The sequence below is a fragment of the Podarcis melisellensis genome (assembly GCF_964234715.1).
Source record: "Podarcis melisellensis genome assembly, chromosome: 5".
Classification (NCBI taxonomy): Eukaryota; Metazoa; Chordata; class Lepidosauria; order Squamata; family Lacertidae; genus Podarcis; species Podarcis melisellensis.
The window spans coordinates 50,459,945-50,473,326 of NC_138537.1; the positions used below are offsets into that span (position 1 = coordinate 50,459,945).

Below are 13,382 nucleotides of genomic sequence, written 5' to 3' on the forward strand. Positions count from 1 at the left end.
TGCTTAAAAGTTCTCCTATGTACTTCAGTGTTGGTTTGTAGACTTGGTTTCTTTCTTTTCTTTCTGATTTTGTTGATTTACAAAAGTGTGTGCAATGTCTCTCTCTCGTATTCCCCCCCCCCCCATGTAACATTTTTACAAATCTGTTTCATTTGTTGAGACATTAGGAAGAAAAGGGGGAAAGAGGTGGAGGGGGGGAAAGATGGGTGTTTCTATTTTACTTACTATATGTAGAGTTTGGTGTCAGTGTTGCTTGTGCGGGTTCTTTGCTGTTCACTTGTGTTCCTTTGGTGGTGAGAGAGGCTGGGGTTGTCTTAGGGCTTGGTTTCTGAAGTGAAAAGAACACCAATGTAGACCAGTTCCCCTGAGCCAATTTTGCTTAAGCACACATCTTTACTCATGACATCCTATTTTGTTTCTTTCAACTGCCTGCATTATCGATATTTCAAATATGTTTGAATTTGATTACAACTTTAATACAGAGAGTTCTGTATTAATTTATTATGGGAAGAAGTATTGAATTGTTTAAAGGCTGTGTTTCTTCTTTGTAACACTGAATTAAAATGTGTAGGCCCCATGAGTCACTTCAATTGATTACCTCTAATGGTTATATTTTCTTGTCATATAATATAGAAATGGAAATCAACTATGTGTGTACTGGGACAGTCATGAATGTAATGCTAGACACTTTGCATAATTTATCTTTATTTTTTTTACATAAAATTAACAATCTGCTTTATTTTGAAGACTGTAATGTTACATTATTTCTGCTCCTAGATAATTAAAGCACTTAACATATATTATATATAATTTTTACCAGTCTCATTTTCCATGCATTATTAATCTGATAGAATACAAATGGAACAGATATAATTTCTTTCTTATTTTAAAATTCATGTAAAGATTAATTAGATGCAAGTTTAATCTTCCACGCCATTCCCTTGGCCAGATTAAAAACATACTCCTATGTTTGTGAGTGAAAATTCTCACTTCTAAAAATAGTAATATGTGTACATCAGAGATAAGCAGTTTCACCCAAGTCCATTATGTGTTTGATTAAAAACAACCGTATTAGTTCAGATGATACCCAAATTGCATTTTTAAAGCTGATAATTGCCCTGTAGTCCCTTTCCTTTGCCCAGGGCCTCACAGGTTAGTATAGATTTTAAACATAGGAAGTTGCCTTTATAGTAAGCCCGGCCATTGGTCCACTTAGCTTAGCATTGTCTACACTGACTGGCAGCAGCTCTCTGGGAAAGAAGCCTTTCCCAGGCCTGCCTGGAGAAGCCAGAGGTTGTACCTGGGGCAGTCAACTGAGTCTTCTGGGGGTGGGAAGTCACTCTAGAATCCTAAATGGAGTCTAGACCAACCTAGTGTAGAATTCAGCACCAGTACATATTCAGTACATAAGACTCAACAGTGGTTGGAAACTATTGATCACATACTTCTCTGCTTAAATGTTAGTTTCTACTTCAAATTTATGACAATTGTAGTTTAAATACACTAATTTAATGTAGCTACTGCTTTATTCTTCAGAGATACTGATACAGAGGGGCTGCTTGGCACCATCCTGCCCCTGCCTGGTCTGGATGTTTTTTGACCACATCAGTGTAATTTTTTGCCTGTTTGCCTGTTTGCTTTGTGTGCTTGAAGGTTAGAGTGAGGTGTTTGCTGATTGCTGAGGATTGTTATCTGATTACTAAGTGCAGCTAATATGTATGTGGGCCAAAACCTTTACTGAACTATAAAGCAGACCGAGCTGTTTACAGTGAGGTCAATGCCAAAGAGGCAATGCCAAAGGGATTTTCTTCTTTGGATCCTCACTTCAGGGATTCACAGGAGCATCCCCACAGGGATTCAAGGCCAGGTCTTGTAGGACAAGCAGGGCTGTTATCCCTGACCCAGCGTGAGAGGCTACATAGCCAGAGGCAGCAGGTGTCTGATTCTGGTGCAGTTTCCTTGAGCAGGAGGCAGGCAGACAAGTTTAGTTAATCTAATTACAGTCTTCTGCCTGGTACTGTAGGATGTGCTTGTTATTATTAGTCCTTAGCTTATCATCTTTGGCCCTAACACCTGTCCTGTACAAAGTGTTATTGGATGTTGGTGCTAAGATGTGTCTGGGTCTGTATATGTGTCAGAGAGTTACAGTGATACCTCAGTTTCAGTGGTTGTGGGCAGGGAGAGATATAGTTTGGGTGGAGGGCTGATTACCATTTTGGGTGGAGGCCTAGATGTTTTGTCTTTGTTCCCCTTCTCAGCCCCTACACTCATTCAGCAGTTCATGGTATCCTTCCATTGAGTCAGGTGGTGCTATTACTTAATGCCAGGTTGGCCCAGATCAAGACTATGCTCATCCATGATTTGATTGTGGATGAAAGGGCTGACTTGGACTTGGATGGATGAGCTGGGTGGGCCTGATCTAACTCAGCTGTGCCACCTGGGTACTTGGTATAGTGTGAGATCAGACTGAAAGGTTGAGGGGGTGGCTTCCCTGATTGAGCTGGTTGAAACAGTTTTCAGTGTGGTGTTGGATGACTCAAGGGAGATAATCCACACATAGACTTCTATTGGGCTAGCTTGAGACTTAATGGCTTCAGTGGCAACCAGGAGGCTTCCTCAAAGAGTCTTCTCTCCAACATATCATGCCCTTGATGTAGTCTTTCCCCCAAATAATAAGAAAGATGGACTGAAGGTATAGCATGCATTGCTCTCCCTTGTTATGACTGGACCATTGTTTGGTGAAGTTTGGGTTGCGAAAGTTGAATGTTTCCTTGGGAGCAAGCTGCATGAAGACTAGACAAATGGTGCAAGTCTCACTACAAAATCTATCAATCATAGGTCAGTGCTCATAATCCTGCCTACCTGGCAGTGTGGGCAACAAAGAGGGCTTACTCCACAGCCTGCATTGCATCCTTGCAATGACAGGGAAAGGACCCCTGGAACCTTTGAAGGACATGCTGTGACTGACTGGCTTCACATTTTGATGACAAAGTTGCTCAACATCAGAGTGACCTTGACTCAGCCTGGGGCCCACACACCGAAGGAACTGTCCTTTTCCATGTGTTCACAGTGTATGACTTAAGGAAATCTGTGACACAGAACATGGCCTTTACCACATTTGGTTACATTTGTGAAATGACCTGCCCAATGAGGTTCAGAGCTATTCTGCTTCTATGACTTTCTCCTCTAGTAAGCCTTTGGCTGGTGAGTAAACAGTGTTGCTTCTATGGATGATTTTTTTTTTTTTTTTTGCAATGCTTATTTTCTGAAAGTTGCTTTGACATTTGGAGAGATATGGTAAGAATGTTTTAAAATAAACCCAAGCTGCCAACATGTTGCTTTATGACTCTAAATACTAGAAACTTACCGTACATACTCGAGTATAAGCAGACTTTTTCAGCACATTTTTTATGCTGAAAAAGCCCCCCCATGGCTTATACTTGAGTGAGGCGGGTGGAAGCGGCGGAGGGACGAGTGGCCCAAAAGGGAGCCCTTTCTTGCCGCTGGTCCCGCCACCGCCGCCCGCCTCTCGCAAAGGCAGGCATCTACCGGGATATACCGTATTTTTCACTCTATAGGACGCACTTTTCCCCCTCCAAAAATGAAGGGGAAATGTGTGTGCTTCCTTATGCAATTGGCGGAGATGACTGGCAGAATCCGAGACCTGGGAGAAGAAAGGATTGAAGAAGATTGGAAGAAATTCAAGATTTACCTACAGAAATATTGTGATTTAGTGGAATATTAAGAAGGATGCTTGGTTATAAATAATTGGCCATCATTAAATTGGATCAGAATTTGATGATAAGAGAGATTAAGAGAAACAAAATTTGTAGGAGAACTATTATATTGTATTTAAATATGTGGTTATAAAATTGAAAATAAGATGATAATTTGCTTGATAAAAATTCATTAATGATGTAAGTGGGAGCGGGAGATGCGAGGAAGCCCAAAGATGTTATGAAATCTTGTAAAAACAAGGTAACGCTGTTTAATATTTCTGTATTTCTTTTATTAAAAACTCCAATAAATATTTAAAAAAAGAAGAAGAAAGAAATGTGTGTGCTTCCTATGGAGCGAATGCAGGCTCCTTGGCTTCGCTGCGACGTGCCTGACCTGGAAGCTGGAGGAGGAACAGAAGGGACTCCTTCTGTTCCTCCTCCGGCTTCGCAGTGTCCTGGAAGCCAGAGGAGGAAAATAAGGGTCTCCTTCTGTTCCTTCTCCAGCTTCGCTGAAGGGGCGCTGCACCTTCTCCCTCTCTGTGCAGTGCCTCTCCTGTGAAGGAGAGGCGCTGCACAGAGAGAGAGAACTGCGCAGCGCCCCTTGAGCGACGCGCCTGTCCTGGAAGCTCGAGGAGGAACAAAAGGGTCTCCTTCTGTTCCTTCTCCAGCTTCGCTAAAGGGCACTGCGCCTTCTCCCTCTCTGCGCAGCGCCTCTCTTGTGAAGGAGAGGCGTTGCGCAGAGAGAGAGAACTGTGCAGCGCCCCTTGAGCGACGCGCCTGTCCTGCCTTCTACCTTAGCCCTGTGCAGCCTCTTCGGGCAGGGGGAGCCTTCATCCCGCTGCCCTGAAGAGGCTTGGCACGGTTATCCCAGAAGCCAGAACAGCCACACGGTATCCCAGAAGCCAGATCCCTCTTTCTGTTCTGGCTTCTGGGATTCAGAATAATTTTTTCTTGTTTTCCTCCTCCCAAAACTAGGTGCGCCCTATGGCCTGTCCTGCCTTCTACCTTAGCCCTGTGCAGCCTCTTCGGGCAGGGGGAGCCTTCATCCCGCTGCCCTGAAGAGGCTTGGCACGGTTATCCCAGAAGCCAGAACAGCCACACGGTATCCCAGAAGCCAGATCCCTCTTTCTGTTCTGGCTTCTGGGATTCAGAATAATTTTTTCTTGTTTTCCTCCTCCCAAAACTAGGTGCGCCCTATGGTCCACTGCGCCCTATGGAGCGAAAAATACAGTAGTCTACCTGAAAACCCTTATGTATGCCACCCTGAGTTCCATCATGAGAGTGTAATGGAGAAATATTTTGGAGGGGGTCCAGGTTTCTGAGAAAAGCTTTTAGAATTTCATATTTTGCTTTATTAAATACCGTATATACTCGAGTATAAGCCGACCCAAATATAAGCCGAGGCTCCTAATTTTAGCACAGAAAACTGGGAAAACTTATTGACTCAAGTATAAGCCGGTTCACCACACCACAAACCTGGTGGTGGTGGCAGTAGAAGAAGAACAAGCAGCCCAAAAGGGCTGCTTTTGGGCTGCTCGTTCTTCCGCAACTGCCACCGACAGTGGCAAAGGAGGAGGCAGGAGCAGCCCGAAAGGGCTCTTTTTGGGCCGCTCGTTCCTCTGCCGCAGCCTCTGCCGCTTGCAAGAGCAGGCATAGGAGCCACAGTTGGGAGAGGCACAGCGCAGCGCAGTGCCTCTCCCAACCGCAGCTACTGTGCCTGCCCTTCTAAATTCTAAAAGCTTTTCTCAGAAACCTGGACCCCCTCCAAAATATTTCTCTATTACACTCTCATGATGGAACTCAGGGTGGCATACATAAGGGTTTCCAAGTAGACTATATCCCAGTAGATGCCAAAGAATTTTATGCTAGTTCATAAGAGCATGATAAAGTGGCAAGGTGTTGGGGTTTTTGTGTATGTATAAACCATGGGTTTATAAACTTACATTAGGTTTACTGAAATGAATCTAATACTGTATAGTTTTTCCTATATGGAAGGAAGTTTCTGTACTGAAACTGGTGTTTTGTGAATTACTTTATTTTTGTTTGTGTTTAACTGTTTCCTTTCTTGGTATTAAAATAGATTTTTCACAGCTGAAATAGAGGTGCTCCATATCTTTTTAAAGCAACAATTAATATCAATATTGCCACAAACCCTTACACATGTTGATAAGAAAAAATGGAGTGGGGGACGACCTACCTTTGTACAAAAAGATTGTAATTGAGTGAATTGTTGACCTGTTTTCTCCCAAAATGTAAAGTAGCAGTTGCAATTAATTACATTTTATGTATTTGTGAGTACTTAGAAGTCATAAATTTAGCTCTGGTGCAATCTGCAGCAGCAAATTGGCTTTAGTGCTCCAGCATTAGAAAAGCAGCATCATACCCATATAGGACACTAATTGCTTCATTTAGTTGAGAAAACCAAGCTTCTTTGTTTTTTAAGGGTGTTTGGGGGAGAATCTTTTGTTATATGTAGGCTGTAGTGTAGACTGTTATACCTGTAGTTAAAATTTATTGTATGCTATTTCAAACAGGCCTGGCTTTGTGTTTTGCTGAGAAAGGGCCCTTTTTTATGACACGAATAAAGACAGGGATTTATTTGACATGAAGTAAACTGGAAAAGAAGTTTCCTATACTTGTGCCAAACTTCAACGATATTTTATTTGTTGTCTTGCCATCCAGAGTCCTGAAGCACTAAGCCAAACAAACAGATATTTTAAGTCCACAATGACTGATGTTACCTGGTAGTCCCCGGCACAGACAAGCTGGAAGTAATTTTTTATTTTCAGTGAAACTCAATTATCTGAATGTAATGTGTGCACCTCCTATAATTCCATTCTAGTGCAATGCTTTATAAAATACCATTTATAATTAGTTGAATTTCTGAGGTCCCTGAGGTCACTTTGATCAGAGAAGGTGTACACATACTAATAAATTTACCTTGGAAATATATGTATTTGGAATATATGTCTAAAGCGAACAGACTTGTATACATTTTACACTGTCTAAACGTTCACATGGTTTGCCTTAGGCAAGGACTGGTTGAAACCGGTTGCACAGAAGACAAATAATATTGTAGCCTGTGTTAAGTGTATATCTGCTTTGAAATGAATGCACTTGATGTGAATGAATATGTGCTTCATAGAAAAGCTATACTCGGGATTTTTAAAGCTAAGCAAAACTATTTTTCTAGCATAGAGCTCTGTTCAATGTTCAGCAGTTATTGAGAAGGCTAGGGAAGATAAGAAGAAAGGCTATTTATATCATGTTTCTTTTTCTTTCTATACTCTATTGAAAAGACCTGCCAGTTTGACAAATAACACGAGCAAGCAAGGAATTATTATATCTGGAGGCTGCAAGGTTTCCTTATCTTAAACTTGGCTTTTAATAATTATATTTGTGTGGTTTTTTTGGTCAGTGCTAAATCCCACCTTTTTACCCCCTAAGAAAAAGAATGCAAAGAAAGCCCTTGAGCTGGGCCGCCGCCTGATCAAATGAAAATGTATTGTGTGTGTGGCTTTTATTTGCAGGCTTCCCCCCCTCCCCGGTCACTATACACATAGATCTTCTTATGTGCTCCAGTAAGCTGTCTGAAACATCCACTGAAATATAGGAACTGGAAGACACTTGAATTTATAGCATAATTGAAGGATCTTGCTGAGAAGCTGTTGTGATAAAATATGTCTGCCTTGTATAGTTCTCATGAAAAAATGTTCCTGAAATAGAATTCATAATTGTTCATCACTTTTATTTTCCTATAAATAATATAACTATCTAAGGCTCATGCAATCTAAATAGTATAAGTGCATCTAGGGGTTTCATGCATTGGAATATGGGAAATACACAACCCGTTCTTAATACCACCCAAGCCTTGTCCTGCACCCATTCATTGTTGTGCTATTATTGGTGGTGACATTCTTTTAATGCTCAGACATTCCTGATGCTACTTATTACTGCCTGTCCCACTAATAGGAAGATAGTGACATTATGAACTACAGTAATCTTGGCAGGTTCATGGTCTGCTGAGGAGTCTAGGTGAAGGTTTTTAATTGACACATTCTAGTTTTTTATTTGCACAGGTGTTGAGCCATAAGGCAGACCGATAACTTGCTTTCTGCGAGCAAGAAAGGGTCTGAAAGGGTGTGTGTTGATGTTGAAGGATAGCATAGCTTCTGGTCAGAGGCCATAACTGCCTGATTTAATATGGAATCATTGAATGAAAGGACTAGCAAGGGCATGAGACCACGAAAGTGAGAATCTTGGGGAAAAATGGAGATAATGTAGATTGGTTGCAGTTATGTTGTAGTGTAAATATTGATGGCTTGCTTAGAATAAGTGTTCTCAGGAAGTGAGAATTGAACCAATGCATCTGAGATAGCACAACAGCAACCAGACTTTGGTTTAGGATGGGGATGGGGAACTTGTGGTCCTTCATATGTTGTTAGTACTCCAGCTCCTCTCAGCCCCAGACAACCTGACCAATGATTAAGTATGATGGTCCTCCAGTTTTGGTTTAGGACCTCTGGTAGTATACTTCTGAGATTTTAATGCTGTTTCATGTTAAGGATTTAAAAAACAAAACTACATTTAGTAGTGGTGTGTGAACTAAAAAAAACCCTTCAAAATGAAAGCCTCCTTCATCTTAGCAGCACATCAGTATGGTTATTTTATTATCAGTATTTAATAAGGCATCACTTTGTGTCTATTTGAAAAATCGATGGCATCTTCAAACATGCCACTATACTCAGATCCCTTAGGGCAAGTCCAATCCTTTTACAACAAGGAATATGACACACAACATTGGATGATTGAACAGTGCTATTCCTTCACACTTCCAGTTTTGTTTTATTTATGAATTTATTTAGAACAAGAATGAGCACCTTCTTCAGCTGGATCCTCCCCAACCAAGTAGCTGGGTGCTGGACAGCCCTGGCCATTATGTCACTGCTGAATCCCCGCCTCTTGGCTGGGTATCCTTTCAGTACTAAAAGTGAGAAAATGTTGGAGGCCTTTCTGGTTACACAGAAGCTTCTATGGGAAGCTTCCTTTAACCTATCATACATGTATGTGCCTTATGTCCTTATTTTGGGGAGGGTGCATATGAAGTACTTGGGACAAGTGAAAGAAAATGCTAGTGGTTGTTGATTTCAAAATGTCAGTTATTTCTAATACTGAGCTATATCTTCTTGAACCTTAGTAAGAGGAAATCATATTATCTTACCTTGTCTTACTAGCTTGTGATGAATGGAAAATTCTTCCAAAACCTAATCTTCATCGTGATGTGAACAGATTTGGTCACTCTGCAGTTGTCAGCAATGGGTAAATATACTTTTCTAAAAACGAGTCAAAAGAAAATAAACATATTCTAACAGATTATCTTAAATATACATTTTTAATGAACAACTGATGTTCTTTGTTATCTTATTAATGATGAGCTTATGAAAGCCAGAGTTGTGTACTCTACTTGAACTGGGAAGACCTGAAATAAAATCCTCATTTAGCTATGAAGTTTGCTGGGTATTTTCAGCCATTTACTTTTATTTTGGCCTAATATGGCCTCGCAACACCACTGTGAAGACAAAAGAGTCATGGGAACCTCTGTTTCATTGAACTGACTCCCTTGGTTTGAGGGGGGGGGACTGCCAATTTTGTTCACCTGATTGAGAAGATAGAGAAAAGAGAGCTGAAATTGTTTGGATAGGATCTACAAATCTTATGCTATGTTATTTATTTCATTTAAATAGTTACGGACAGTCTTTCTATGTAAAGCTCTCTCATTGTGATTTACATGATACAAATTTCCAAAATATAACAGTAATACAAAATATAAATAAAAAATAATTTCAAAAATAACTTTATGCTACATCAAGTTTAAAAGTATAATGATTAAATTTGGAGTTTGATATTTCTTGGTATACCTTGGAACAAAAGTATGTTCAATTAAAATTAGCTTCCTGACCTTGTTATTACACTGGGGTGGGATTAAAGCAGTGATAATGTACCGGTATATAGTTAGCATACACAAGAATATTGGAAGCTGTTTGAAATCGATACCATTGATATACTATATTCATCAGTGCTTGAGGGGCAGGAGAGGTGAGAGGAAGTGGAAGAGTTTCATTTCAAAGTATGCCAGAGTACAATTTGTTCTATGCGTCATTTAGCACCTTTATAAGAACTGTATAATCTATTGGATAACAAGCATGGATTGGTATACATACAATAAAATAATTGTAGTTATTTATCACTACCATGATCCTGCTGGCCAATTTTTAGACAGTTCAACCCTACAGATCTTACTGTTCAAGAGTGCTATCAAAGCTCTGGAAGAGTTTATTGGGTGCTACAGGGGACTCTTTGGGGAGGAGGGAAAGAAAAAGATTGGTTGTGCAGGCTGCCTACCACTCCCACAAGTGGACACAGCCTGTTATAAATGATGTCAAAACTCCTAATAAATGTGAACATACTTTCAAAAGAGTTTTCAGATATTCTTTGTAACTTGATGCATGGCAGAGGCAGACAGGCACTCAAACAGACAGCTTCAACTTTCTTCAAGACTCAGAGAGCTGCTTTTGAAAGTGCCTGCCTCACCTGGATCAAATGATTTTTTTTGAAATTTTTTGTGTAAGCCTATTCCGTATAGCATTCTGGGATTACATTCATTGAAAAAGTGTGAGATTGTTTTAGGTTCACCAGAGAATGTGAGCTACAGAGTGTCAGGCTAGGCTTCTCTGCCCCCGCCATCACCCTATATATTTTATTTTATTTCTTTTTGATGCTAACCAAAACAGTGGGATCTTCCGAAAGGAGGTTAGCTACACACTCCTTAGGACTAGTAAGTGTGAATACTCTCTTACATAAAATGGAGATGGCAAATGAGGCAAGAGTCGTGGCCTTGGATGATTCATGTCCTAAAATCACAATATTACTTTCTATTACTTTATAGGTCCATGTATATATTTGGAGGTTTTTCAAGCATTCTGCTAAATGACATCCTTGTGTACAAACCTCCCAACTGTGAAGCATTCAGAGATGAAGAGCTTTGTAAAACTGCTGGGCCAGGGTTAAGATGCTTATGGAACAAAAACCGCTGTGTGTCGTGGGAATCTGGTCATGCTAACAACATTCTTAGGGCAAAGTGTCCCAGAAAAACAGGTAAGTGAATTGTCCCTTGGTAATTATTATTTTACTGTAATCATAGCAATGATAGCAGTGTTATGATATCATAGCACTTTCTACAAGTTTAACGAAATGCAAGTATAGATGGATTGGGACTGCATGTGCTGGTGCTGCTCTGTAAATATATTCCGATTGTGAATTTAGAAACAGTTTGATAGTGTTATATAAATATTCTTCGTATATTATTAGCCTATGTGTTGCCTTATGTTTATCAGATTGTTCTGTTTTGCAACACAGGGGATTTTTGTTGTTGCATAACTCTGTAAATATATTCATCAGGAGGTGTCAAAGTTCCTACATGTGTACATGTGTACCAACTGTATAGGTAAGATCCATGATTGCGCAGGCAGAATCTGTACATGTAGCATTGGTATGCATGGGCTCTCTTGCATTTCTGATGAATGCACGTATGGGACAGGGCCAGCAGCCATAATCCCACTTCCCCCTTTCTATTCAGGTTCTGTATAAATTTGAAAGGTATTCCTAGAAATGTTTATTAGCATCTATAAAGGTGTTTAGTCCCGGATAAAAAAAGAATCAATGTAGATATATTATTTTAATAATATATTTATTTATACCCTGCCTTTTTCTCTGACAGGGATTCAGGGCATCTTACAGATAAAAATAAGCACAGCTAAATATATAATTCCTTTCGTAAACTGAATATGATTTACCTCTGCTGAGTGCCATATAAAGATATACATATATACATACATACATCCTTTTATTTGTATGCCACCTTTATATTCTTAAAACCATGCTCAAGGAGACTTACAACATGAAAGAAATTGCATAATTACAAATATAAAAAGTGTTAAGTTGTGGGTGAGTATATCAGACGACACAGCGATTCTTCAAACAGCTCTTGTTAATTCACAGGCCAGAACAGAACTGAACTGAAGGGTTCAGCCAGCCTGCTTATATAGAGCTCCACTACAACGCAACTGTAACCATTTTCTGTAACTATCCAATCACTGAACATCACTTCCAATCCCCTATTTGCATATGTGGACCTGAGTGAAAACTATCTACAGTATCCCCCTGCTGGCCCAGGGTGAGAACTTCAGTACATAACAATAAGAAATAGTCAAACAATAAATAAAACACATCAAAAAATACACAACCAAATTGAATAATGTCCATATTAAATTAGTACAGTGGTACCTCAGTTTAAGAACAGCCCTGTTTACAAACTATTCGGTTTACAAACTCCATAAAATCGGAAGTAGTGTCCCGGTTTGTGAACTTTACCTCGCTCTAAGAATGAAAGTCAAACAGTGGAAGGGCACTGGCGGCGGGAAGCCTCATTAGGGAAAGCGCGCCTCGGTTTAAGAACGGTTTCGGTTTAAAAACGGACTTCTGGAACGAATTAAGTTCATAATCCGAGGTACTACTGTACTTGACGTTTGTAGATTACCATCAATTTCCTTCAGTATTATTTTAGTAGTTCATTAGGAAATATACCAGTATTGAAAGAAAAAATAACAACCTCACAGTCTTTTATCCATAAATATGCAAGCGAAGGCCTGTGCGCAGGACTTTCTGGCCCATTCTGCCACTGTATAGCTCCTGTAGCCTTGCCCCACCAACTGTTCTTGAGGGAGCTGCTCTAGGAGAGAGGGGGTAGTGGAGATGCAGCAGGAAGTAGTAATTAGTCAAAGTTGGGGAGGGGGGGGGTTAGAATCAATAAGGATTAATTCTACTGTAGCGCATTAATATTATAAAGATACAGTTCATTTCTTTTAAAAAACAGAAAAGGTAAATATATATATATATATATTGCAAGGGAAACAGCTCAAAGCATGTAAAACCGGAAAATATTTGAGAAGTGGTATGAATTGGGGATGATATATTGTAAGGGCTTTTTCAGGGCACAAGAAGATACTTCTTGAATAAGGACAAAACAGTTCTTTAGTTATTGAGAACCTCATAAATAAAAGGTAAAGAGATGAGACGTGAATACTGGACTGAAAGGTGAGGTAAAATGAAAGGTCTTTGAAAAGTGAAAGAGTAAGGATGAGATGCTTCAAAAGCATAAAGAAAGGCCATCATGGGCTTTGTGATAAGGAGAAGAGTTAGAAATGAATGTGTCAAGGATCAGAATGTAATAAAGGATTTCAAATATAGGAGAGAGTGTGATGACATGATTGAAGCAGGAGGCTGCAGTTGAATTTTGACGTAAATTTGGTTCAGGCAGGTGGCTTTTTTCCTGAAGTAACCTCTTGATAGTATTTCATGGTCTGCCTCTCATGGTTTTCCTTGGTGAAATGATTAAAATGATTGCTCCTCTTTGAGCTTGTACAACGCTTGTGATAAAATAAACTTTTCTATGAATACTTTAAGACAGATTTCATTTTATTTTGAGTCAAGCAGGCCTCTTTTTGAACACTGATTTAAATCCTACACGTTGATCTCTCAATAGGTCCTTTTCTAACAGAACCTCTTTTTATTAGCCTTTTGTATGGTTAAGCCCATTCCTGTAGT

The 13,382-nt window shown here is 39.8% G+C and overlaps 1 protein-coding gene across 3 annotated transcripts in view; it reads left to right on the plus strand.

The window, feature by feature from the left end:
• The window catches only part of ATRNL1 (attractin like 1), a 515,103-nt gene that overhangs the window by 106,768 nt on the left and 394,953 nt on the right, over positions 1-13,382 (plus strand). For all 3 annotated transcript variants that reach the window (XM_081912145.1, XM_081912147.1, XM_081912146.1), the window contains exons 11-12: positions 8,954-9,038; positions 10,666-10,874. In XM_081912145.1, the coding sequence (XP_081768271.1) occupies positions 8,954-9,038; positions 10,666-10,874 (294 nt within the window). The remainder of the gene's footprint in view (positions 1-8,953; positions 9,039-10,665; positions 10,875-13,382) is intronic.